This window comes from Solea senegalensis, linkage group LG1, assembly GCF_019176455.1.
Source record: "Solea senegalensis isolate Sse05_10M linkage group LG1, IFAPA_SoseM_1, whole genome shotgun sequence".
NCBI lineage: Eukaryota > Metazoa > Chordata > Actinopteri > Pleuronectiformes > Soleidae > Solea > Solea senegalensis.
Genome location: NC_058021.1, coordinates 14,758,080 through 14,784,360, shown reverse-complemented (window position 1 = coordinate 14,784,360; position 26,281 = coordinate 14,758,080). Strand labels below are relative to the sequence as shown.

At 40.2% G+C, this 26,281-nt stretch overlaps 1 protein-coding gene across 2 annotated transcripts; it reads left to right on the top strand.

The window, feature by feature from the left end:
* Nucleotides 1-2,587: 2,587 nt before the first annotated feature.
* Nucleotides 2,588-25,903, top strand: arhgef18a (rho/rac guanine nucleotide exchange factor (GEF) 18a). 2 transcript variants are annotated; one of them, XM_044022852.1, is made up of 21 exons: nt 2,588-2,737; nt 8,672-8,734; nt 11,476-11,603; nt 12,165-12,271; nt 12,456-12,596; nt 14,185-14,435; nt 15,297-15,422; nt 15,663-15,780; nt 16,313-16,564; nt 17,959-18,035; nt 18,355-18,536; nt 18,648-18,703; nt 19,036-19,215; nt 19,348-19,491; nt 19,621-19,709; nt 19,807-19,872; nt 20,001-20,048; nt 20,126-20,620; nt 21,712-22,024; nt 22,346-22,450; nt 24,954-25,903. In XM_044022852.1, the coding sequence occupies exons 3-21, from the start codon at nt 11,539-11,541 to the stop codon at nt 25,112-25,114; spliced, it is 2,976 nt and encodes a 991-aa protein (XP_043878787.1). In that variant the 5' UTR covers nt 2,588-2,737; nt 8,672-8,734; nt 11,476-11,538; the 3' UTR covers nt 25,115-25,903. The 2 variants fall into 2 exon arrangements, with proteins under 2 accessions (XP_043878787.1, XP_043878788.1); XM_044022853.1 differs by lacking the exon at nt 8,672-8,734.
* Nucleotides 25,904-26,281: the final 378 nt, after the last annotated feature.

Below are 26,281 nucleotides of genomic sequence, written 5' to 3'. Positions count from 1 at the left end.
TGGACAGTTGAGTGACATGATGCAGAGAAGGAAGGTGGATATACTGTGTGTCCAGGAGACCAGGTGGAAAGGTAGCAAGGCGAGAAGCTTAGGTGCAGGTTTTAAGTTGTACTACTATGGTATTGATAGGAAGATACATGGAGTAGGGGTTATCCTAAAGGAGGAGTTTGTTAGGAATGTCCTGGAAGCGAAAAGAGTGTCGGATAGACTGATGAGTCTGAAGCTTGAAATTGAAGGTGTGATGTTAAATGTTATTAGTGGCTATGTTACACAGGTGGGATGTGAATTAGAGGAGAAGGAAACAATGGACATGTTGGTGCAGGAAATAGAGATGATGAAGAAGTGATGGGCAGGTTTGGTATCCAAGACAGGAACACAGAGGGACAGATGGTGGTAGACTTTGCAAAAAGGATGGAAATGGCTGTAGTGAATACTTTTTTCCAGGAGAGGCATGAGCATAGGGTAACTTATAAGAGTGGAGGTAGGAGCACACAGGTAGACTACATCTTGTATAGATGATGTAATCTGAAGGAGATCAGTGACTGCAAAGTAGTGGTGGGTGAGGGTGTAGCAAGTCAGCATAGGATGGTGGTTTGCAGGATGAATCTGGTGGCAAGGAAGACCAAGAGGACAAAGGCAGAGCAAATGACAAAGTGGTGGAAGCTGAAAAGAGAGGACTGTTCTATGGTTTTCAGGGAGGAGTTGAGAAAGAATCTTAGTGGTCAGGGAGAGCTCCCAGATGACTGGACCAGGAGACAGGTAGGAGATGACTTTGTCTGTTGTCTGGAAGGAAAGCAGATAAGGAGACTTGGTGGTGGAAGTGCAGGAGTATATAAAGAGAAAGAGGTAAGCAAAGAAAAAGTGGGACACTGAGGAGACTGAAGAGAGCAGACAGGAGTACAGGGAGATGCTAGGTTGGAAAGTAAGGAGGGAGAGAATGATTTATACAGGTTGGCAAAACAGAGAGATAGTGACGGGAAAGACGTCCAGTAGGTTCAGGTGATTAAGGATAGAGAGGGACATGTGTTGACAGGTGCCACAGAAGTAATGGGAAGATAGAAAGAGTACTTTGAAGAGCTAATGAATGAGGAAAATGAAAGAGAGCAAAGGGTAGAAGAGGTGACTACTGTGACCCATGAAGTAGCAGAGATTAGTAAAGCTGAAGTTAGGGGGGCACTGAAGAGGATGAAGAATGGAAAGGCAGTTGGTTCCGATGATATACCTGTGGAGGTATGGAAGTGTCTAGGAGAGGAGGCAGTAGAGTTTCTGGTTAGACTATTCAACAGAATCTTAGAGAGTGAGGAAATGCCTGAGGAATAGAGAAGAAGTTTGATGGTGCCATGTGAAGACCACTGCATGTTTTTCTCGGGCCGCTCCGACATGTAATTACATTACATGTCATTTAGCAGACGATTTTATCCAAAGCGACTTACAATGGAATTGAGTACAGTCAGCGAGGGGTGGAATCGAACTTGCGACCATTGCGACCATGATGTTTTTCGCACATAGGGTACCGGTCTTAACCACTGAGCCACTCCACCCCCTACATTGTGATCTGTGGTGAGAGCAGAGACCAGGTGGAGGAAAAGCTCAAGAGGTGGAGATATGCTCTAGAAAGGAGAGGAATGAAGGTAACAATCAGCTTCTTTACTTCCACTGTCGTTAAGGGTGAAACTTATAATGAACTTATAATGAAAACTGGCCTGTCCTCCTCTTCTTTTACTAAACACTCGGTTTCGATGCTGGACTAACAGTACTAGTCAGACTAACATACCTGAATAAGACCATTCATTGTCCGAATACTCCCGCATGTATACTCTTAGTTGGACTGGAGTCGGACTGGATGTTCTGCAAATGCACCAACATTTCCTCCCTGGTCTTTGACCCGGAAGTAGAAGGAGAACAGAAGAGATAAACTGCACTACTGTGGCAGTGTCTTTGTTCAGACAAAGCTCCATCTAATTTAATTTGTGTACGCTGTTTGCTGTTTGTTTTTCTGTGATGTAAAGGTGATTCAGTATGCACTGGCTTATATAGATACAGCCAGTCAGATGTACACGGCCAATAAAGCGATTTTCTTGCAACTGTGCAAGTTGTTCGATTGCCCGTTTTAGTCAGACTAAGGCCTTAGTTCGATTAAACTGTGCATGTAAACGCGTACTGACTCTTGTTAACTTCTGCAGACACCGACTACAGGACATCTCTGCTTCTTTGGCTGACTTATTGAAAACCAGGAAGTGACCGTGCATATAGTCAATTGTTCATTTCATCCCTGAAGTAAGTCACACATGTATGAGTCACTTCAACCTGGTTTTTGAACATGGTCCTAATAAGATTAGAGCCAGACTTCAAATCTGATTCAATGGTTGTTTGTTTTGATGATTATTTCTCTGTCTGGGCTATATGGACACAAACAATGAAGTTAGTCTGAATAAAATAAAATAAAATAATATTTTTACTATATTACTATATTATGAGTCATGTGAAGTTAGTAATGTGAACGGAGCCAGAGAGGAGGAGGGAGGAGGGCTGGGATTTCTCTTCTCTTTCACACCTCCTCCTCCCTTCAGCTCCATTTCATCTACTTGTGCACTTGTTCCTCCCGAGGCTTCATCCTCGCCTGTGTGTGTGCGCGCGCCTGCCTCCTTCAGCTGTTGGCAGAGTTCTTACCTGAAAGTAAACAGTAGTGTGTCTCATATACGCTACTGCAGCCGCAGCTGCTTCATCTCATCAGCAGGTAAGAGGGAAAAAACCTGTTGCTAACTTAACTGAGCTTGTCTTGTGACAGAAATGACGCGACAAAAACGGTTGGTAAAGCGAACGTTTGGTTTTGTCAATAAAAAAACACGACGTCCCGACCACGAGACAGCTGTTTCCTAAGTTTGTTACAAAAAAAACCTCGACACGGCCGAGACAATTTATTAATTTTCTCTTCTTTCTTTTAAGGTTTTATTTGGACCAACTGCAGCAGTCTTTAGCGCAGTTTCTGTGGTTGTGCGTGTGGTCAGTAGCATTAGTTAGCGTCCGTCTGCTAAATATGCAAAGCTAGTATAATAAGCTAGCTAATGAGGTTAGCTCCTGTGAGCTAATATGACACCTTTTAGCCTTCTGCTGTTTTTCCCCATGTGTTTGTGTTTTACACACTGATAACTCCGGCAGCACCTGACTGTGGTGGATTCACTCTCCCTCCCGTTTCAATGGGAATGAATCCAGGTCAATTTTTTCTCCCTCAAAATGGCATTCTTTACATTCCCATTGAAAACAATGGTAGTTCTCCTAAAATGGATGCTTGTGTGTGTGTGTGTGTGTTGGAGTGTCTGGTGTTATCATTGTTTTGGGGTAAATAAATAAAATTACTTGGTCATATTTCACTGAGAGCCATGGTTCTCAAACTGTGGTGCGTGTGCCACCAGCGGTATGTGAGCTGCCTCTAATTGTACTTGGAGGAAAATCATAAATACAGTTCTACTAGGATGATGAGAGAGCAAATTATCTTATTGGGAATAAATCTGCCTGGTATTTGGTATAATAAAGTTTGAGGACCACTGATTTATAGTGTCAAAATAGAGCAATATGATTTATTTGAAGTCCCATAAAATTTGGGATGGCTCGATGTCACTGTTATCACAACCTTGTGCATCTGTAGATATCAGTTTGATATAGTTTTACCCATTTTAAACAACTTTATCCATCCATCCATCATCTACCGCTTTATCCTCCACCAGAGGGTCGCGGGGGGTGCTGTGTCAATCTCAGCTGACATAGGGCGATAGGCGGGGTACACCCTGGACACTTCGCCAGTCCTAAACAACTTTATAATACAATATTTGTGCTGATGGATTTCGGGGCTGCAACAAACGATTATTTTCTTTATTAATCGAGTACTTGTTTGGTTACATGTGTGTGTGTGTATGTGTATGTGTATATATAAAAGCTGAAAATTATTATTATTTTATTTATTGAAAAACAAACAAACCAACAAATTGACACTTAATTTTGTAATTGATTAATAATTAAACAATCATTGCAGCCATAATGGATTTACTGCCTTATGATAACCAGCAATTTCAAAAACGATTAGATTAGACTATTGATGGGGAAATTCATGTTGCAGCAGTTAAAGGACGGAGAATAGAAATACAACCCAATCAAATAGAAATAGAACAAACCATTGCACCATTGCAGATATTCGTGCATTAAAGGTATGTTGCTTGCATTTAATGAAACATACATCATTCATACCAATTATATTTTACAGATGATTTCCCTTTTTTCTTATTTTCTGATATCCAATCCCGTAATTTTGGCCTTACTCTTCTAGACAGATGCTATTTATGCGTCGTCAGCTTGTGCCTGCATGAAATTAAAATTAACACAGTTTACATAAAAATAATATACTGTGTATACATCAAGTGCATTCGTCAAAAATACTAAAACATCTAAAGCTCCAAACTACACATTTGTATGTCATCACTGCTGAAACCAATATAGTTGAGGTGTAAATTTTAGCCTGAACTTAAGTAAAGAGTACTGAGAGGAGCTGAAATTTGTGGAGTGGAAAGGATTGCTCATGGGTCATATTGTGTTTAATTTTCTTAAAGAAGCAGGATATAGTGCAACAGTGTATGGTTTGTGACTTGGCCTGTGGGATCAAAGCTAATATATTTGCAGTACAGACGAAAAGCTGTTGGTTTCATAAAGGATAGGATGGATTCACTCATTCACACTTGCATAAACACATTGGCATGTGTTTACGACACTAAAGATAAAAACACAGCCGGTATCTTGAAGTTAATTAGTAACTAAGAGTATGTTGGGGCTGGTGAGTCTGACCACAAAATAGAAAGTGTACGTCATACCTCTTATAGTGAGTAGGTACTGATTTTCAGATGCCATTGTTTTATGTGATTGATTGTTAAATAATACCCGTGTGATGATGTCGAGCATATACAGTACCAGGAACAGGAACCACTCCGATCACTGGTTTCTCTATGCTGGCTTTCATTGCTTCCTCGTGCTAATGGATATAGTTTCACAGTTGTTAACCACCTATAGCATGGCTGGGAGAAGACCAGGCCCTTTCACTTTGTCCTATCATTACAGAAAATAACATTTGTAACTCTTGTTTTAATAGTTTTGTCCCTAAGTGGTTAGCAACTGTGTCTGTAAGTGACACTTCTTTCCACATGCACACAGTGCGTAGCAGTGTTTTCCCCTATCTCTCAGCCTGCTGCAGGATACTTGGCAGACTTGCTTGTCTTGTTTTGTCTCTTCAGGGAATGACCTGTATTTCATGCTGCTGAGTGAATCAGTTGAGGTGTGGCTGTCTCTCACATGGGGCCTGTCCATACAACCACACACTGTGGCTGAATTACATACCATGACGTTTGGAAACGAGTCCATTTTTAAAGAACGTAAGACATGCTTGAGAAAGATCTTTAATTTTGTGCAACAAACAATAAACAAAACAATAATTAAGCTGATATTTAGGTAAATGTCTTCTTTGTTGTTACGATGCTACCTACTGTTTCATGCTCTGCATTGCTTGATGTACATAGACTAGCCCCATGCAAAACAAACAAAAAGTCATAATTACTAGCGGGGTTGTGGACAATCTCCACTGTCTCTCGCTGCCATTGACTTGAGATTCCATGCAGAACAATGAGTCAGTAACGTTAATCAAGAGCGAACAAATGCATCACGATGTGATGCCTGAGAAATGCAAATTCCAACATCTCTGTCTCACTAAAGAAAATTACAAAGACAGACTTGCCTAAGATCCCAAGGACAATCTCTTGTCCAGATGCAGGGCATGGTGCAAATCAATAAAAGTGGACACCATGGACAAATCGGCTCCTACAAGTTGCCCTACCATTTCAGCATTTTCAGGCTCAGTTAATCGATTAGTTGTTTGGTCCAGAAATGCTTGATTGGCATTCCCCAAAATTATAAATGACGGTTGAATTTCTTGTTTTGTCCACAAACCCAAAGTATTCAGTTTTTTTAGTTCAGTTATTGAGTTCTTAGTTATTTGGTGCAAAGGAACCAGAAAATAATTCACATTTAAGAAAAGTGAGAGTTGTTAATGATTAATTTAGTAATCAATAACCCTTGCAGACTTAAAAGACACTGGCATTTGAAGCATTGTATATTTTTCATGTGGGGCTGACACATGCAAGATGGTTTTGCTGGAGCTGAAGCTCAGTCAACAAGACATTTGAGCATGAGCTCTGTAAACATAATTACTGTGGATTAACCAACAACCAACACTGTGTTGCAATTCATGATATCACAATATCAAAATAATGTAACAACATCACCTCTATGCAGAGTGATGCACTGCTAAGCTCTTGGCTGCGATTACCATGGTACAAACAAGCCCCACATGAGCTAAAGTAGCTGAAAACATTCAGCTGAGGTGTCTGGCAACATGGACTCTGGGGCCTTAAGAGGAAAAATACACTTGGTACGTCTCCATACAAGTTGAGCTACGGTTAACCATGGCCTTTACGGATGAATCAATTATCAAAATAGGTAACTTGGTAATTACTTCACACATTCCAAAGTGCTTGCAAGCTGTACAGTATGGCCTTGTGACTAGATAAATAAATGCTGAACAGGTCTTCTGGTTATCCTATTTCCATGTGGTTCCACTGCTGGGAAGGAAAATAATTGCTTTTCACATTGGTGCAGAGTAGTCAATGTGTGAGTTGCAGGAGGTTATCTTACTTATAACCAGAAGTCAGAGCCTTGCATGTGAAATAGCCATGATTTTCACTGTGTTTATGTCTGTCAAAAATATGAACAATATTTATTAACCCAGACGTTTGTGGTCCACAGAGGATGCATCTAATGATGCTTTTCCACTATACACTTCTAACACCAAATCGGCTAAACTATTCTCGGTTTGGTGTCAGGCACGTCGTTTTCATAACTTCATAGTTCCTCCTCAATGTGGACAGGGTCATTTTAGCATGACTGTGCAAAACTGTCGAGATGAACACTAATGACGGACAAAGCAGTTCTGTTGTTATTTCTATAATATTATAATCTGTTGGATTGCGTCTGCACAGTCGCTGAGCGGGTCGCGATGTGGCTCGCGATCACCGGCTTTCGGCAGTGCTGTCGCTCAATATACCAGATGACTATGTTAAGAGATGTTAGACATTTCCTTGCTAAATGTTGGCGAATAACACCAGTCGATTTTTTTTTTTTAACTGAACAACAGTTTGGCATTGTTTAGTTGGATTCTTGTGTCGGACGTTGCACTCATGAGTGACGACACTCTCTGTTGACGTCACATTTTAATATCAGCTCAGCTCGCATGGAACCTCGCCAGAGTAGGCCCAAGTAGTTCTGTATGTATAATGTATAATGGAAAAGCACCATAAATGCTTTGGAATGCTGGAAATGTTTATTTTCAACACCCTTAGTATCGACTGATGGCCAACTGATGCTGTCATTCTACATCTTTTTAACTAAGCTGCAAACAAATGCATTTGTTGTGAATACATATATACTGCTGCTGCCTTTTAAATTACATTTAACAGTCTGTATTTAGTAGGTCATGTGGTAATCTACTAAATACTAAAGTGTTGTGTGTTTTTAGGATAACTTATTTTAGTATACAAATAAAACATTGGAGGTGGTGTTTCAAGTATAGGCCCAAGGCTAGCAGGGGAGCTACCGTGGGAGTTTGTGTCATACCTTCTGTAGTCAAACACTTTTGTGTGTTCTTTAGGTGTGTCTGACTTTGAACCACTGCTGCTTTTCTCCTAAAATGCTTCTCTGTCTTTCTGCTCTACACTTGATAGATAGCAGGCTGTAGTTACCTATTCAACTGGTTTTTTTTAGCTGTTTGTCATACGTTGCTTCCTTTTTAGAACATTTTCTCTCACACATTGATTAATGTCTTGTTTGTCTGGTGTAATTTGTATCACCACCTCCTCCTTCTCTATGATTTGCCACAAGCTTTGCTACTGCTGCTCAAGATCAGCTTCACTGAGTTCAAGGGCCAATTAGCATGCACACACACACACGGACACATTCAGCAAGGTCAGTGTTTACCACTGTGTTGAAACTGGGACAAACTCTGCTCTCTGTTTGAGTTGGCAGCAAATTCAGTCAGACTGGCAAACCAGACCGTCGCTTTCTGCAATTTCCTCTTTCATTTTAATCCACGGGTTGAATCTTTTTTTTTTCTCCCCAGTGTTATGATATGAGGAAAATGTAGAATATATAACACATAGAACAACAAGCCATATGTCAGTAAGTGACTCATTGTCTGTCACATTAGAGATGCTCGGCTTTAAAGTTGCAAAGAACAGAGACTCACATGAGGAACATGTAAATAATGAAATGCCAGATTTGAAAGCAGATGTCACACTTGATGGGAAAATTGCTGAGTAGATCAGAGCTTGACACGCACCTTGTGATGTTTGTACGTCTATTAATATATGTGGATAAAGCTACTCTTGTCAGAAACTGCTTTTTCCACAATGCTGCTCTGCATTCACTTTTTACCTGTGAGGGATCAGATCTGAGCTATGCTGTTGCATTTTGCCAAACCAGTTCTCTCTCCACAGGGTGAAATTAGTTTTTCCAACACACTCTTGTCTGGACTCAACACCAATGAATTAAATGTTGACTCATGCTTTTTGTTTCTTTCTAGGTTTCCTGAGTTTTACAACTTGTGACTCAGCAAAGTGGGGTTTTTTGGTGACACATATTAAAGGTATATTTGTTGGTGTTTTTCTGTCCAATTGTTTTATTTAGGGATGCACCGATATGACTATTTCCGCCGATACCGATATCCGATATTAATATTGCTGCTATGGCCGATAACCGATATCTACCGATATCGATATATGTTTTAAAAAAAAGTTTCTGACATGATAAAAGTTTGTACAGAATGAAAATCACGCAAGCTGAATTTTTGAATGTCTTCCTTTATTTTCAAAACATGTTTTACCTCCAAATAACAAGGTCACATAAGACACAAGTAACCAACTACAAGTAAAGATTTTTAGAAACCTTTACCACTTGTAGCAAGTGTGTAACTAAATTAAAGTACAGTTTAACTCCCTCAACTCACTAAACTCCTGTTAGAAAGTTTGGATCATAAATTACAAACATGAACATAAATAAAAATAATACCCTGCCAAAGTTACTGTAACTGAGATAAGGGCGTCTATACTGGGTACGTAAATAAAGTCAACAACCCTTCCTCCCGGCAACAACAACCGCGCCACTTCCCTTCACAATAAAACTACACAACAGATATGAGAAACAATACCTGACAAGCTCTACTAAGAGCTGCCATAATTAAAAAAAAACATGTTAAAATACTTTATCAAACTTGCCAGTATTCATGGCAACCAGATATTTATTAAATTGCAAAACATAGGAAAAGTAGCGCCGACTTGGCAGGTTGTTGCGGGGTTCAATATGCTCTATCAACCGTCGGAACCCTCAGCTGGTCGTCAAGAGCAATCATTTCCATTACCTTGATCGTTATTGCCCTGGCCACTGTCTTCCTTTGGTCGAGTCCCAGCTGCGCTGCTTTCTTTTTGTCTGCTGCCTAATGTTACTAGCGTTAGCTTCCGGCCGTTGTTTGTGTACTTCAGGGTGAGGGTTTTTCAAATGACATAATCAAATTTGTGGTATTGAATGACTTGACGCGGAACCCTCCGCGCATTACCTCGACTTTGCAAGTGTTGCATGATGCTTTTCGCGTATCTTCTATTGACACCCTGAAAAATCGCCCACACCGCTGACATTATCTCTCCTCAACACACACACACACACACATCTTATGCTGCGCTTGCGCCACTGACGCTGTCATATGCCCAAACAAATGCCGCATGGCCTCCCCTTTCCCGACACACATACACAAACAGCAATTAGACGAGTATAAACATCGGTTGTTAAAATCGGCGCAGTTTTACTCATTGAACCGATGCCGATATGTTAAAAAATGACGCACATCGGCCGATAACAATATCAATGCCGATATATCGTGCATCCCTAGTTTTATTGCCTGAAATCAGTATTGTTTTCAAAGAACAAGGAAAAAACATTGCTGCTCATGGGGAAGCAAGGACAATGGGTACAAGCTATTTAATAGAAGGCTCACCTATTAAAATATATCCCTGCTTAAGTCTATGATACCCTAAGAATGTGTTCACAGCTTTAGTTCACTGTTGGATGGCTTTTCCTGACTGGAATATGAAGTTTGTAAACTTCTGCGCACTTTCTTGCACCACAGTCCATAGAGAAAATAATTTTTAGCTCGAGGGGACGTGGGAGCTACTGTGGTCTTCTGCTGAACAAAGGATTTTAAACACCAAAGTCACAAAATTGCACTTACTGATGTGGGAAGCAGCAATTATTTTCCCCAAAGGGCCACATGAGAAACAAAAAAATATTGTTGAAGGCCGGGCCAAATTTGAATTAATTTTAATTTACTTTTATCTATTTTATCTCAAAAGCAGTAAATTGTATTGTTTTGGTTTAAATTTGGCAGCATACAAACGCACAATAATCACAATTACTAACCAGTAATCTATTAAAAATATCAAATGACTACACTATATAATGAATACTAGTATACTATACTACTGTGGTGTAGTGCAGTGACCACAACCTTCCTGCAATAATTCTTCCTGCAGTGCTCTGTAAAATGCCCATGAGTGGTGTAGGGGGTGAGTGGTTTTATTTTGAAAATATCATGTACTTTAGCAGGTGTAGATTTTAAAAGCGAGCCTTTTTAAGTGGCTAAAATCAGTTTTTCCTTGTGTCCCCACTGCATGTCTCATCTTGGTAACGACTGCACTGGCAATGTGTGAAATTGTTGCCCTTTCATCATTAATAATTACATTTTTCACTTGAGCTTTTAAGTTTGTGCCATAATGACTGTGCAAATGAAGGTATCTTGGCTGATTTCTTTTGACTTTCCCATGATGTTACACAAAGAAGCAGTGTGTTTCAGGTGTGCCTTAAAATACATCCACAGGTGTGTCTCTAATTAACTCAAATGGTGTCAATAAACCAGAAATCAGAAGCTTCCAAAGACATGACATCTTCATTTGGGCTTTCCCAAATTGTTTAAAGACATAATAATCTTAGTGTATGTAAACTTCTGACTTTGAAGAAAGTAATAAACTTTGTCTAAGAAAATCCTTCTCTCATTATTCTGGCATTTAGCAAATAGAAATAATTTTGGTAATCCTAACGACCTAAAATAGGAAAAGTGATTGTCTGATTTCATGTCAGACAGTGAGAAAAAAAGCATATGTGTCTTTTTATATAGTGTATGTAAACTTCTGGTTTCAACTGTATTTATAGCAACTCTCTGAAAAAAAAAAAAAAGTTTTAACACATGTATGTAACAATTTTATTCTTCTGTGCCTCTAATTTCAGACCATTTGGCATCTCACTAACCATTCATACCCCTATGTTCTTTCTCTCGCTCAGTGCTGGGGAAAGTGTTTCCCCCCGGCTACAAATGGCCACCCTGTCAACTCCAACAGACCAGGTATGACTGTCACCCCTAAAAAATCCAGTCCTCAGCCTGCTTCCTCTTCACACGACACAAGTCCAAGGTTGGTGAACATGTTTTTTTTTTAAATACTTATTTCTATCTTGAATCCTCATGCAAGAGGAAGAAAAAACAGTCACGTTTTTCCACCAGCTTCCTATGGGATGTGATACAGACACAGTGTGTGGTATAAAATGTGATTCATGTGATGGCTTGTTTTTCCTTTTGCTATAACTGTTGTGTTATGACAAATATACAGTATAAAAAAATATATAGGTATTAAATCTGATATAACATTTACTTTTTTTGGCATTTTCTTTGAATTGCACAGTAATGGTCACAAATAAAATGTGTGTTATTTATTTAATCTAAAATGATTTTATTTGACAGAATCTTTTTTATTTTACTCTAAGGCATTAAAAGCTTTTTATGCCAGCGAAGGTAAGCAATAACAGACTGGAGAAGTGCCGTGTATAGTATACGTATAGATTAGATCAGTCATCATTGTTTATTAGTAGGGCTCATCTTGAATTAAGGCCTACAGCGTTCGCACATGCCCGTTTTTGTGCTGACATCACATTTTTTAATTTGCCTGCTGAGCCATATCTCATCACATACCAACTAGATCTGGTCGAGCACAGATGGATGACGTTGACGGCCTGCGGTTGAAGACTTCCTCTGAAGACTCCGTGTCCCTGGCTTCCTCCTTGGCTGAGCCCATAAACCTAGAAGGTCTGAAATGAAAAACTGCTGGAAGTGGCAGTTTAAAATAAATTGAGTTTGAATTTGGATAGCCTGTTAGCGCTTATAGCGTTTTCTTCCTTGGTTTTTGACCTAATATGAATATATACAGTGTGTTCAGATACCAAGGATAAGAAAAAAAAGTTCTAATATGAGTTGTCTTTGTGTCACTCAGATTCCCATTATGCTTATCTGAAAGGAGAGCTCGAGTACGATGCCCATAACCTGGAGGCAGAGTCCTGGAGTGTTGCTGTGGATCAGAACTACCTGAAGGCCCTGAACAAAGAGGCTGTGAAACGACAGGATGTCATATATGGTAGGCCAAACCAGATGAGGTTCCCTCCATACTTTTCATGTTCCATGCACGTAGAATCCCCACACATTTCACCTGCACATACTTGGACTTGGCCACAGTTCCATTCATACAAATATCTCACATTCATTACATTACATGTCATTTAGCAGACACTTTTATCCAAAGCGACTTACAATAAGTGCATTTAAACATTTGGGTACAAATAAGAGCTAGAAGTAAGTAAGAGCTTCAAGTAAACCAAACTATGAAGTGCTAGTCATAAGTGTGATGTATACGTTTTTTTTTGTCGTCGTCTTAGTTGAGGTAGAGTCGGATGTGTTTTTAGTCTGCGGCGGAAGATGTGGAGGCTTTCCGCTCCCCAGATGTCGATGGGGAGCTCGTTCCACCATTTGGGAGCGAGGACAGTGAACAGTCTTGAGTTCTGCGAATGCCTCTGCGATCCTCTCAGTGAGGGGGCAGCGAGCAGGTTTGCTGATGTGAAGTGGGCGGGCTGGGTTTTGATCATGTCCTGGATGTAGGCTGGACCGGATCCGTTTGTAGCATGGAACGCTAGCACTAGAGTCTTGAAGCGGATGCGAGCAGCTACAGGAAGCCAGTGAAGGGAGCGGAGGAGCGGTGTAGTGTGGGAGAATTTTGGTAGGTTGAAGACCAGTCGAGATGCTGCATTCTGGATGAGTTGCAGAGGTCGTATGGCACACGCAGGGAGACCAGCCAGGAGGGAGTTGCAGTAATCCAAGCGTGAGATGACAAGAGCCTGGACCAGAACCTGTGCCGCCTTTTGGGTTAGAAGAGGCCGTATCCTTCTGATGTTGTGCAACATATATCTGCAAGATCGAGCTGTTGCAGCAATGTTCGCAGTGAGGGAGAGATGGTTCGCTTCCAGTAGATGGTGGTAGTGCACAGATTTTTCATTGTCAACAATGTGCTTGAACCAGCCTTTGCTTCTTCTGGTTTTAATAAAAAAAGGCCAACAACTTAAGAGAATGTGTGGCCACTCAATGGGAATAGAACCAGTGAATTCAGTGTACAGTATAGCACACGGCAGTCGCCCATGTTTGTCGCCTTCTTAGACGAAAAAGAAGAGCACGCCACCGACTGGACTGGAAATTGAACGTAAAATAAATAATAGGAAACAGTTAAAAATGAAACCAACCCCACACCTCTCAAAGAGTGTGCATATACATATATATATATAGACAGAGCCTCCTCGTGACAGTCACCCAGTGAAGAAGGTGAAACTTGCAGTGTAATTGCAAGCCAATAGTATTATAGACCGTGCCTGTAATTATCGAGATGATGGATGTGCAGAGCCCTTTTGATGTGACTCGCTAATCACATGACAATATGGCACCAGCAATTTTCTTTTGTCTGACAGAAAAATTTAACCTGAGAAAACACAGCATTTTCTGGTTTTCACTTGAAGTCACAGATCACATTTACTTGCGTCTGCTTTTTCACTGGTCTGTAAGGAATGGTTTGTTATATTGTATTGACAATTCTATGGGGTAGTGCTTTAGAGATGTTATTGTGACTGTGACAGTCTTTGCTGCTATTGTCAGTTTTTTTTTTTGTTTTACAAATTCCCCAGAGTTGATGCAGACGGAGGCGAACCATGTACGCACCTTAAAAATCCTCCTCCATGTCTATATGCATGAGTTGAGGCAGTCTCACCTGATGGATGAGGCCAAGCTGGAGTGGCTCTTCCCCGGCATTGAGTCCCTCCTCACCCTCCATCAGCACTTCCTCAATTGTCTCAAAACCCGCCAGATCCAAAGTCAGGAGGAGGGCAGCCCAGACAACTACCAAATCACACAGCTGGGTGATATCCTCCTCTCTCAGGTAGGTCAGAGTCGTTTAAAAGCTGTGACTGTAATTAAAATTTTAATTAAAATTTTTGAAGCAGTGTCATTGAGAACATGTTGCAAAAATAGCGATGATCTCACCTGAAAAAACTAAATATGATCATGATTTTTCTTAAAAGATGTTGGTAACACCACCATTCTTGAATCATGCTTATTTGCGTGTAATCAAAATTAGGGCTGCAATGATGCAACTGGTTATTAAATGAATCAATAACTATTTTGCTAGCCAATTAATTGGTCTGAGTGTTTTAATAATTATAACAAGTTCCTCTGGTTTCTCAAATATGAATATTTTCTGGTTCCTTTGCTTCGCATAACAAAGAAATCATTAAAAGGTTTGGGAAGAAATAATTAACATTTTATGGACCAAACAACAAATCCATTAATCTAAAAAATAATCTACAGATTATTTCAATCCATATGGGAATGCATTCATCTACACATCCAGGCAAACGGCTAAAATGCATGTATTTGCAATTTTAGTCATTTCTGTTGTAAGTTTGTCAATTAAATATGAAAATGTATGTTTATATGTTTTGTTTAAATTGCAAACAACCACTTGGCTCCATCTGCTCCATCTTTGTACATGTTATTGCTGTTATTGTTGATATTGTGACACAAATACAAGAACACGTTTGAGGATTTCTTCAATAGTTTTTCCTGCTTAGCAACACCTAATTCTTAGTTTAGTATATTCAGTCACATACCTTTGAGTATATTCTGTAAGTGTGTGTTTGTGTGTGTTTGTTCAGCTCTGCAAGTGAGGACAAGTCAGTGTTAGCTGTAGTAGCAGGTATTATATTTGAAATGTTCTATTTATCTTTATCTTATGTAATAGTTTTCAGATTCCCTGGGAGAAGGAATGATGGAGTGTTACAGTGTTTTTTGCTACCGTCACATTGAAGCCATCAGCTTCTACAAAGAGCAGCTGCAGAACAGCAAGAAGATGCAGACTCTTATGAGAGTAAGAAAATACACAGGCACACTGAGAGACCTATGTTGTTGTTTTGTCTTTTGTCTTTAATTGTATCATGAGGGCAAAAAGTGACGATCAAGCATGTATTGGTTTTCAATAAATCCTCTGACTGTACTATAGCGTTAATACATGTAGTATAGCGTAACCTAAAATAGCAACCTGTTGAAAAGGAAGTGAAATTGAGAAGAATATTTCCATGTCACTGACCATTGTTCTTTTGTTTAACAGAAATTAGATCAACTTCCTCTTGTGCGACGGTTGGGAATCCCTGAATGTTTTCTGCTGGTGACCCAACGCATCACAAAGTATCCCATCCTCGTGGAGCGAATCATCCAAAACACTGAACGTAAAATATCACCACTCTTCACTCCACCTACCTTTTTCAAGTAGTTACAGTTGTTACACTCCTTTTCTGGCTCAACTCATGACTGTAGTATTTTGTAAAACAAATTCTGGTTTAATATATGAACAAACATTTTTGACATTATAAATATGAAGTAAAGTCTCGCTGACACACTCATGCCCAGTAGAGGGTGACAATGAAGGGACAGAGAGAAGCCTCAGACCTTCTTAGCCCAACAGTGTGGGTGTGCACTGAGTGAATGGTCAATCAGGAAAGATGGAGCAGTCCAGTGGAGAGTGTGGAGCACAAGAATCCAGGCACAGCACTAAGTTAACATTAGCAGAGATAAAGTAAGGCACTAATGTGTCAATTTCTGAGCCAGTGGTAAGAAATACCATCTACGAATTCATCATCTACTGAGAAACCATAGTTTTCCCAAACAGCAGAGCTGAAGGAGCGCTGTGGCTCCTCAAGCTCTGGCTTCTCACTTGCCTTCTCTATACTCGTTGATTTTTACATTTCATGCTTCTTACAGCTGACACAGAAGAGTACAAGTCTCTGGTTCAGGGTTTGGCGCAGATAAAGAACACAATCTGCCACGTGGACTCTCAGGTTAATGAATATGAGAAAGCGTCTCGACTGAGAGATATTATTTTGCGCCTGGATTCCAAGTCTCAGGTCCGGCTGAAGAGCGGTCATCTGTTTCGCAGAGAGGATCTGATTGATATGAATGAGACACTGCTACATGAAGGCAATGTCACCTGGAAGTCCTCTGGAAAACAGAAAGGTTTGTGCTGAATTTACTGACTTAGTCTCTGTCAGTGGTCTATAATCACAGGTGGAAAGATTACTAAAATATGCTAACATAAAAGTACTGGTCTGAAAATGTACTCAAGTTAAAGTAAAAAAAGTAGCTTGTTTAAATTTTACTCAGAGTGAAAGTGACTTAGTTACTTTAACAGCATTTTGGGGTTCTTTCTTGTGTCGTTCAAAAAGAACAACAATCTTGCATGAATTTTTTTTAATTAAAGGCAAACCTTTACAAATTAAAGTGCTGACAAAATAAAATATGTCAACCCATAATGTATCAGTCAAAATGGGTTAAAGGTCCCTCAGGAACCGTAATTAGGGCCAATTCACCTGTCATTCACCGGCAAAGTTTCCAGTGCGTGAATTTTTATTTATTTATTTTTTAAAGCACACAGTACAAGCACACAAAAAACCTACTCAATTACAGTAGCACAAGTAAATGTAATTCACTACTTTCCACCTCAGACTATAATCACAATCCTTGTGGTACCATAGATCATTTTGTTTAATAAAAAAATGAGTATCTTGTCTTGTTCTGCTAATGTGAGTGAACAGTATTCAAAGTGCACTTTAATCTAGTCTGTTCTTTTGAGATGCTGCCCCATCCAGTTTTGCAGATTAAAAAAAATGAGATGAAGCATCAACATGCAAATAAATCATCTAAACAAAAGCATTATGTAACAAACATGTAGTGCAGAGCTTGTGTCTGCACATATCTGCAGTAAATCATTAATTAAAACTGGATAAAAGAGACCCTGGCGAAACAACCTACTGATGTGAACTATTAAAATAGGCCTGAAACTAAAGGAGACCATATTGACTAAGACTAAGAGTGTGTTAAGGAGCGTGGTTGGAAAAAAGAGACCCTGGCGAAACAACCCATTGATGTGAACTATTAAAATAGGCCTGAAACCATAGGAGACCGTTTTGACCAAGACTAAGAGTTTGTTAAGGAGAGTGGTTAACCATATTAAAATTGTAGGGAAAACTCACATAAATTCTCTCCTGTTTCCTTTCTAAATTAAAGTAATGGCTTTCATCAAAGGTTAAACTATAAAAATATGTTGTGTCCTTTTGTTTTTTTTCATTTAATTTGAAGAGTTGACACATACTGAAGGCTCAGTGTGGATTACCGCAAGATAAAAGGGATGATGGGTGTTATCGGAAGTTCATTGGGGCAAATTGGTCTTGTGAAATCCAGAGGAATCAGAGAACCAGTATTGTACCAGTACAGCGGCATATTTTTATGTAATTACTTAAGTGTCAAAGACAGAACAGTTGTGTGAGTCAATCTGTCACTGTGGCTCAAGTCAAAACATTGAGCATTATTGTTGTTTTGATACTGAGCAGCGTTGATCTCTCCCCCCGCAGACATCCTCGCTGTGCTGCTGTCGGACTTTCTCCTCCTCTTACAAGAGAAAGATCAGAAGCTTGTATTTGCTGCTGTGGTAAGGAAAACCGCACGTGATGCCTCACAAATCCCATCAGATTTGGTCAAAGGAAAAAGTCACTTTTACAATGTTGTGACACATTTTCAGAGAATAGCAGCACTGGAAGAATATGAAGTAATATATTTTATATTAGGCAAGGTCAACCTCTCTTAAACATCATATACAATATTCTGTACTATTATTCAACACCTTAACTGGGATGGAAGGAGAGATTTCCTGCAACTAAGTAATTTTAGTTGATTTAATGATTAATTTTAATCGTTTAAGTAATAATAACAACACTCACCTCCTCTTTGTATCTGGACTCTTTGTGCAGGACAACAAACCATCGGTAATCTCACTTCAGGGGCTCATATTGAGGGAAGTGGCCCATGAAGACAAAGCCATGTTCCTTATCTGTGCCTGCACCTCCAGCTTGCCAGAAATGTACGAGATCCACACAGGGTCCAGAGATGAGCGCATCACCTGGATGAGCCGCATACGGGAAGCTGTGGAACGGTAAAGCTGACTAGGTTGTATTCAGAAGCAAAAAATTTATCGACTTCATGCCAAGTCAAAATTAATTTAATTTAATGTAAGGAAATACTGAGTCGAGTGTCTGTTCTCCAGTTATCCACAAGAGCAGATGCATCGTAAAATGATGGCCAAACTGCAGCATTGTCAAGGTAAGACGGCTCAGATCATCAAACCCTTAATACATCAATAAAGGGTTTGTAAAGATGTTGCAGTGATATTCTGAATATTATTTTAAATTAGAACCCAAACCAATCTCAACTGAGTGTTATTCTTACATTTTAGATAATATTATATAGCAGTAGTTGAATGTTGGATGTAGTGAGAGGATATGAAGTTAGTTGTGTGACAGTGATTCACTGTGGCGCCCCATGAAGGGAGCAGCCAGAAGAAGAAGAAGAAGAAGAAGAAGAAGAGTAATAGGTTAATGTTTTGCATGTTAAACATTATTTCCCCCGATTGAATTAAGACCGTTGCTCCTCAGATGCTCTGAAAGAGAGAGATTACCAGATAATCCACTGTCTGGCAGAGAAACAACAGATCTTTGCCGTTCTTCACGAGCATGTGACAGAGCAGGAAACGCCACATCAAGGGCTGATGCTGCGAGGAGAGGCTTCCGACCTCCAGCAAGGGGAGACGCTGCTAATTCGAGCCATTGATGAGGGTAAGAGCAGGGGACAATCATCATTGTTGATGTTTTTATTTTGACTGACTGGAATAAGAAAGCAGAGAAGTTCACTGAAGTGAGTTGAAATGTTTCTGAAGAAGAGGTTAAAGAGAGTCTTTTTGTTTACAGTGGAAAACCTGCAGAACCTGCTTTTTTCAAGGATTAAAGACTCAAACCTTCCATTGGATGAGAGCGAGATTGAAGGTGGGCTGCATGAGCGTGCTGAGGGCTTTGATGAGAGCGAGGATGACTCCTATGCAAACACTGTAAAAAGTAAGCTGTGTCATGCTCTCTTTTTATAAATATGTGAAAATTGTTTATCAGTAGTGAAAGTACTAGTTACAGTGGTTTTCCAAATAACTCAACCTTCCTAAATAAATGTGGGTGATTTAATGTCCTCAGATGAACCAGAACAGTCGGAAAGCAGAGAGAGAAGTCCGAGCAATCCTCAGTCTGAGGAAATGTTCTACTCTGAAAGCCTGGAGCTGTCTGTGAGTGAGACGGGTGTAAAACGATTTTGACTTGTGATTTTAAAAAAGAATTAAGTATAGTAAAGTATTAATATTGCCCATACTTGTTTTCTCTAAGGCTGATGACGACACACTCCCAGTGCCAAACTGCAATTCAGCCTCCACTCATTTTCCTGAAGAGGAGGTGACCCTTATTATATTATTATATGTTTATTATTTTCTTCTTTTTTCATCTGTATTGTTATCATTATTATTGTTATTGTTATTATTATAATTATTAGTGTCTACCACTGGACTAATTTGTCTCTGCAGGTGTATGACAGGTTCATTCAGCTTGCACAGATGCTCCACAGCTTACAGGTAAATGCTCTGCTGAAGTCTGTAACCAAAAAATCTAAGACGTGAATTTTTAAGCCTGGTTTAAATTCAATTTACAGGCAATCATAGTCCAGCAGGACAGCCAGATTGAGCTGCACAGGGCTTTTCAGTCACACAGCCAGCAGCCCACGCGTCATTACAGCAACACGCTGCTGGAGCAGGAGAAGCAGCGCAACTGGGAGAAGCATAAGCAGGAACTCGCCAACTTGCACAAGCTGCAGGCTCAGCATCAAGAGGAGCAGCAGCGCTGGGAGAAGGACAGGGAGCGGCAGAGGCTACAGATGGAGACACTGGAGGCCCAGTTGCAACAGAGGGAGGACAAGTGCAGGATGTGGGAGGAGAAGCTCAGTGCTGACAAGAATGAGCTGGAGAAGCAGTGGCTGAGTTACCAGGAAGACCTGGAGAGACTGAGGGAGTCGACGAGGTCTGTGGACAAGGAGCGGGACCATCTGACTCACGAGAAGGAGCGTCTGGAACTGTTGCAGGAAAAGTTAAAGTTAAAATTAATGCACCTCTCAAACCCAGGACACTCCAACTATGATGATCCCTCATATGTGAGTTTGAATTACTGAATATTAATCAACATTATGGTGCATTTATCCCTACTTTAAATGTCATGTGTGTAAGAATTAGTGACCTATAATGGTGAGGCTGCAGATTGCAACAAAGGGAGGACTGCTCCACTCACCCCTGCTTTTCCCAATTGTGTCAGGGATCTATGATGGCCTTCACATACCAGACATAATGTTGTTACATCGCCCCATGGAGTGGGAGTGAAGTATTGTTTTTGGTGGCTGTGTGTGTGTCTGTGTGTGCTTCTGCACTTGCTTGCAATATGAGCAACAGGCCAACAGAGGCTTGTTAGAATTTGTTAGAATTTAGAGTAACTGGTGGCTTCTATAAAGATATATTCAATATCAGCCAGTAAACCATTCTAAATGGCACGATACAATGTAGTTGGGGAGCAGCAAGTGAACTTAGAATAGTAAGAATTTCTCTAATCCTCTAAAACAAGATTCAATTCAGTTTTATCGTGCCAAATCACTAACATACATTATCTCAAGTCACTGTACATAGACAACGTCATTGAGAGCAGAGAAACCCAACAATTCACACAATGAACAAGCACTAGGCATCAGTGAAGAGAGAAAAAAACAATTTTTACAGAAGACGAAATCTCTGACAGAACCAGGCTCAACAATGTGCAGACATCTGCCTAAACTGGTTGGGGTGAAAGGGAAAAAATGGGGGATAGAGGAGAGTTGGGGGAAAGAAAGGACAAGGGGGAGGTGATCTAGAGATGGATGAAAGAGAGGAGGTGCAGATACACAACAATTGTATCAAGTTATAAGTTTAGACAGGACAGTTCTGAGTCAGTGATGACATGTTTATAGAACTACAATGTCATTTATATAAGCAGCAGCAGAGATTGATGATAAAAATGATACTGATATAATCAGAATTAAAAAAAAATCCTTGGTATAACTTTGAGACCTGAGTGTGGTGTTGACATAAGGTGCAAATTAAAGTGTAGAATAACTTGAATCAACAGATGCACCCTGCAAGTAGAAGTCCTAGGTGAACTGAGTTGACTGAACCTTAAACAGTTGAATTAGTTGAATTTATGTTCCGTTTCTCTCTCTAGTGCCAGAGTCTGTCCAGTTACCCATCATTCAGGGGAAGCATAGTGAACGGAGGTGGCAGTCGGACCCTGACTCCAAAGCCCAGTATCTTGCTCCCCACCTCCACCGATCCCATGGAAATCCCTCCAAAGGTTCCACCACGCAGAGAGAGTATCATCAAAACCGATCTCCCCATGCACCTGATCAGTACCACCAACCAGGTACACAAACCTCCTGTGGTGCAGCAGCAGATCCCCACCAAGCTGGCTACTCTGTCCAAAGGAAAAGAGAAAGGCTTCAAGACCAAGGGGTCACATCAGAGGACACACAGTGCAGGTCAGGACACACACACACACCCCTGATCTCATCTCTTCATGTCTTCATAAAATAGAGCATGCTTTATTTTCCTTTTCCTCTCATGTACAGAAAAAAAACTAGTCTTTGTCATCCATGCATTGCAACTGTTTATTAAATTCACAGACAAAAACTGTTTTTAAAATGAATTGAATTAGATCTGCAGTTGGAAAGTTGTTACCATCATAGTCAGCAAATAGCTAACCTCATATTGCAAAGCCTCACGTTTTGGTTACTGTCTGTTTTTTTTTGTAGTTTTTAAAATGTATTTGTCATAAAAATGTGTTGTCTTTCTGTGTCCAGCTTCTATTGACGTGAACCAGGTGCTGCCCATTCGAGTGACGGGGAAGGAAGGAGGCAGTCTGAGAGCCAAGAGGAACGCCAGTCCTCATAGACTCCACCAGTCAGGTACATGCAGTCAAAGATTTGATTTACAAACAAGAACAAAAATAGTAGCGAAACAGTTCATATCTGCCAATATATGCTGCTATATATGTGTATATATACACATGTGTATATATACACATCTTTTCACATTTGTGAAACAATTAGGACACCGCATAAAATATTCAGTTACTCATTAAGAAAAGTTCACATATTGATGTCTAATCTTGTTTTTATTTATCTCATTAAACAAAAGACATCAACATAAATGCATATTCTAACTGAGGAAAAACTTAGGACACCCTATACCTAGTGTTACCCCCTTTGGCTGAAATAACTTCAGTGAGACGCTTCTTGTAACCCTCTACCAGTCTCTGACATCAGTCTGAGGAAAGTTTGCCCCACTCCTCAATGCAGAAAACTTTAACCTGTGTGATGTTTAAGGGGTTTCTTGCATGTACAGCCCGTTTCAGGTCACCCCACAACATCTCAATGGGATTAAGATCTGGGCTTTGACTGGGCCATTCCAGGACTCTCCATTTCTTAGTTTTCAGCCAGGCCTTTGTGGATTTACTGGTATGTTTAGGGTCATTGTCATGTTGCAGGGTCCAGTTCCGCTTCAGCTTTAATTTTCTTACAGACGGTCTCACATGTTGCTCAAGCACCCTCTGATACACTGTAGAATTCATGATGGATTCTTTGATGGTGAGTTGGCCAGGTCCTGCTGCAGCAAAGCATCCCCAAACCATGACACTTCCACCTCCATGCTTCACAGTTGGTATGAGGTTCTTTTCCAGGAACGCTGTATTTGGTGTACGCCAAACATGTCCTCTGTTCTGTTGTCCAAATAATTCAATTTTAGACTCATCTGTCCAAAGAACATTATTCCAGAAGTCCTGTTCTTTGTCTACGTTCTCTCTGGTAAACTTCAGTCTGGCCTTAATGTTTCTCTTGGAGAGTAAAGGTTTCCTCCTTGCACACCTCCCATGAAAATTTAAACTTGTGCCGTCTCTTTCTGATTGTAGAGGCATGCACTTTCACATCAACAGTCGCCAAAGCCTGCTGTAGGTCCTGTGATGACATTTTAGGGGTTTTGGAGACTTCTTTTAGCATCTTGCGGGATTAAAAGACAGGTCTTTCAATCTCACCATGATGTTCAAGCTCACGTCAACAGTCAGGAGCACATCAAACTGAATGTCTGAGGTTTAAATAGGTTCCTTCAAAATGATGAGTAACAATGTTCTAATCATGTGCACTTGATGTGATACCTGTGTGTGATTTCAGCCATTTTAAGTGGGAAAAAATGTGGGGGTGTCCTAATTTATTCCTCACCAGAAATTGCATGTTTATTTTATTACGTTTTACAGAAAGTTTTAAAAAGTATTTTCTTCAGTTTTACTTGTTTAGTTATATTACTTGAATCTCTCAGTATTAAATATCCATATGTCTAAATATATTAAAAAACACGTGTTTTCATAGGGTGTCCTAAGCTGGTTGGGTTATTACACACACCCTTAAACTAATACTTACTAGCACCATTCAATTGAATTAGAGCATTCAGTCTCGTTGGGTTTGCACCTGTCGTCAATTAAAGAGTAATTAATCCGATTAACCCCAAATATAATTTACTCGGTTGCCTGCTACAGCAAAAAGAGAGCTTACAAAGCATCAGAGGGAGAAGGGTACAAAAGAAATGTCCACAGCACTGGATACACCATGGTACACCATGGGATGGGGTGGCTCAGTGGTTAAGACCGGTACCCTGTGTGTAAACGACACCCACAGTGAAGTGTGGTGGTGGCGGCGGCAGTGTCATGCTTTGGGCAGTTTTTCTTCAGGTCAAAGGACACATAAAAAAAAGTGAGAAAAGTTTTGAAGTGTACCCTTTTTTTAATTTTAATTTACATCCACTGTATGTATACTAGGGCATTAATGACTTCTCAATCGACTTATCTGTCGATGGAGTCAAGTTGACAAGTTGTTTGATGTTTGATATAGTAAAGTGCACTTTCTAAAATAATAAACAATCAACATGCCTTCTCAAAGACATTTAAACTCACAACATAAAGTGATATATCTCTCCCAACCAGCTCTAGTCTGGGCCACGTTCACCCCCGGAGGTCTGCTTCCCCCCGATCCGCCCGTCCTAAACCCCCCACCAAAGCGCCCCCGTTGTACTCGGCCCCTCGGCCAATGGACTCGATCACTTTCACAGATTTATCCTGCGGGCCGAATTGGAGTCTAACCCCAGCACGGTGTGGTGCGGTGACTGCGGCCCGGTTGCCATCCATGCGCCAACCAGGCACCCAACTCAAATCAGAGAGATTGTATTGTGTACACAAATGCACACAGATATGTGCAGTGCTGGTGTTCTTGATAGAAATAAGGATGATTAAATATAATGCTTAAAGTATGACACTTCATTCTGTGCTCTTATGTAGTACTGATAAGAAAAAGAAAAAGAAAACCTGTCTCACATAGCCGTGGCTAGTTTGTACTTTATTCCCTGATGTGATTTTTCCTGCAGAGACGTTCAGACAGCCAGGAGCCAGCTACAGCGTGAAGACGACACAGTCCTTCAGCACACAAAAGAAGAGCAACCACAGCGACGATCCCCCCCCTCCCGCACCACCTCCGTTCCCCAAAGAGGTTCTTGAAAAAGGCAAAGAGAAGGTAATATTCCTTTAATCACAGATTTCACACCGGAGTTTGGATGAAGCGTAAAGACTTGAACACATGGAGAAAAGGAATGGACTTTGTCTTCAGGGCCCAGTGTCCTGATACTTCATCATGGGAACCCAATTTTTTTTTTTTTAATTGGTAGTAAAGAGGGGGGGGAAAGAAAAATGAATATGTTTTAGAAGAAAGAAATGTAAAAACCTACGCCTGTTTGTATATTTAGGAGATAGATGGAAAGATATTTTATGATTTTTGTTTTTAAGAAAACTTTTTGGCCCAACGAATGACCTTTTCAATCATTTTATTTGAAATGAAAGTAAGTTGTCTGTAACCACATAGCACTCGTGTCTTAACTTTTATGCTTTCGTTTTAATTTAATGAACGATGAAAACATTGTGAGAGGAAGCTGTGGACTTGATACGCTTACATTTTGTTAAAATATGACGTACTCAGCACCTGAATTCAGTCACCTTCTGCTGAGGACCTGCTCCCCGAGGGGTCTTTGGAGTCTGGATGTAAAGTTCTTGTTCAAATGATGGAAAGTGAAGAAAGAAAAGTTCCGGCTTTTTTCTCCTTGTGCACTTCCTGCCTGGACACCATGTAAGGGCCACAACACGACGGTACGAGCTGGAATGCTTAAGGTTTTCAAAGACACCGTTGTTAATCATTTTAGCGCATAACTTAACATTTACATTGTGTTTCTTTAACCACTGTCACCTCATGGTTTCATGCAAACTATCCTCCAGATCCCAACTATTGGGTCACAAAATAATAATAAAAAAAGATGGTTGACTTTTACAACCGTGAGTGTTTTATTGAGTGACTTTGTGGCTAAAGAAAAGCTAAAATAGTTAAGAAAACAGAAACACTGGAGTTTGAAATGTTGACTCGGCCTTCAGTCCCTCACTTTGACACTTGCTATATATTATGTCACAATACAATATTGTATATTAATGTCAGGACTCGCGCTCTCTGCTCAACCCTCCCTTTCTAATTCAAGTCAGGAAACTATGGTGGCCTCCACTTGCCATAAAAGGATGGCATTCTCCCTTGGGTTTTTCTCTGTGTCTTTTCAGACATGTTGTAAAAACATGACGGAGTGCAAATAAGACTTATTCTTAGGCTCTGAAAAAAATTTATATTTATTTTACTTTTTCTGCCGATAAACCCTCCCAT

Bases quoted from the DNA above. Each gene is read 5' to 3' on its own strand.
- arhgef18a (XM_044022853.1), top strand. From the start codon at position 11,539: ATGACTGTCACCCCTAAAAAATCCAGTCCTCAGCCTGCTTCCTCTTCA. The intron at 19,710-19,806 runs GTGAGTGAGACG...GTTTTCTCTAAG, and splicing joins CTGAAAGCCTGGAGCTGTCT to GCTGATGACGACACACTCCC. The intron at 20,049-20,125 runs GTAAATGCTCTG...TTCAATTTACAG, and splicing joins AGATGCTCCACAGCTTACAG to GCAATCATAGTCCAGCAGGA.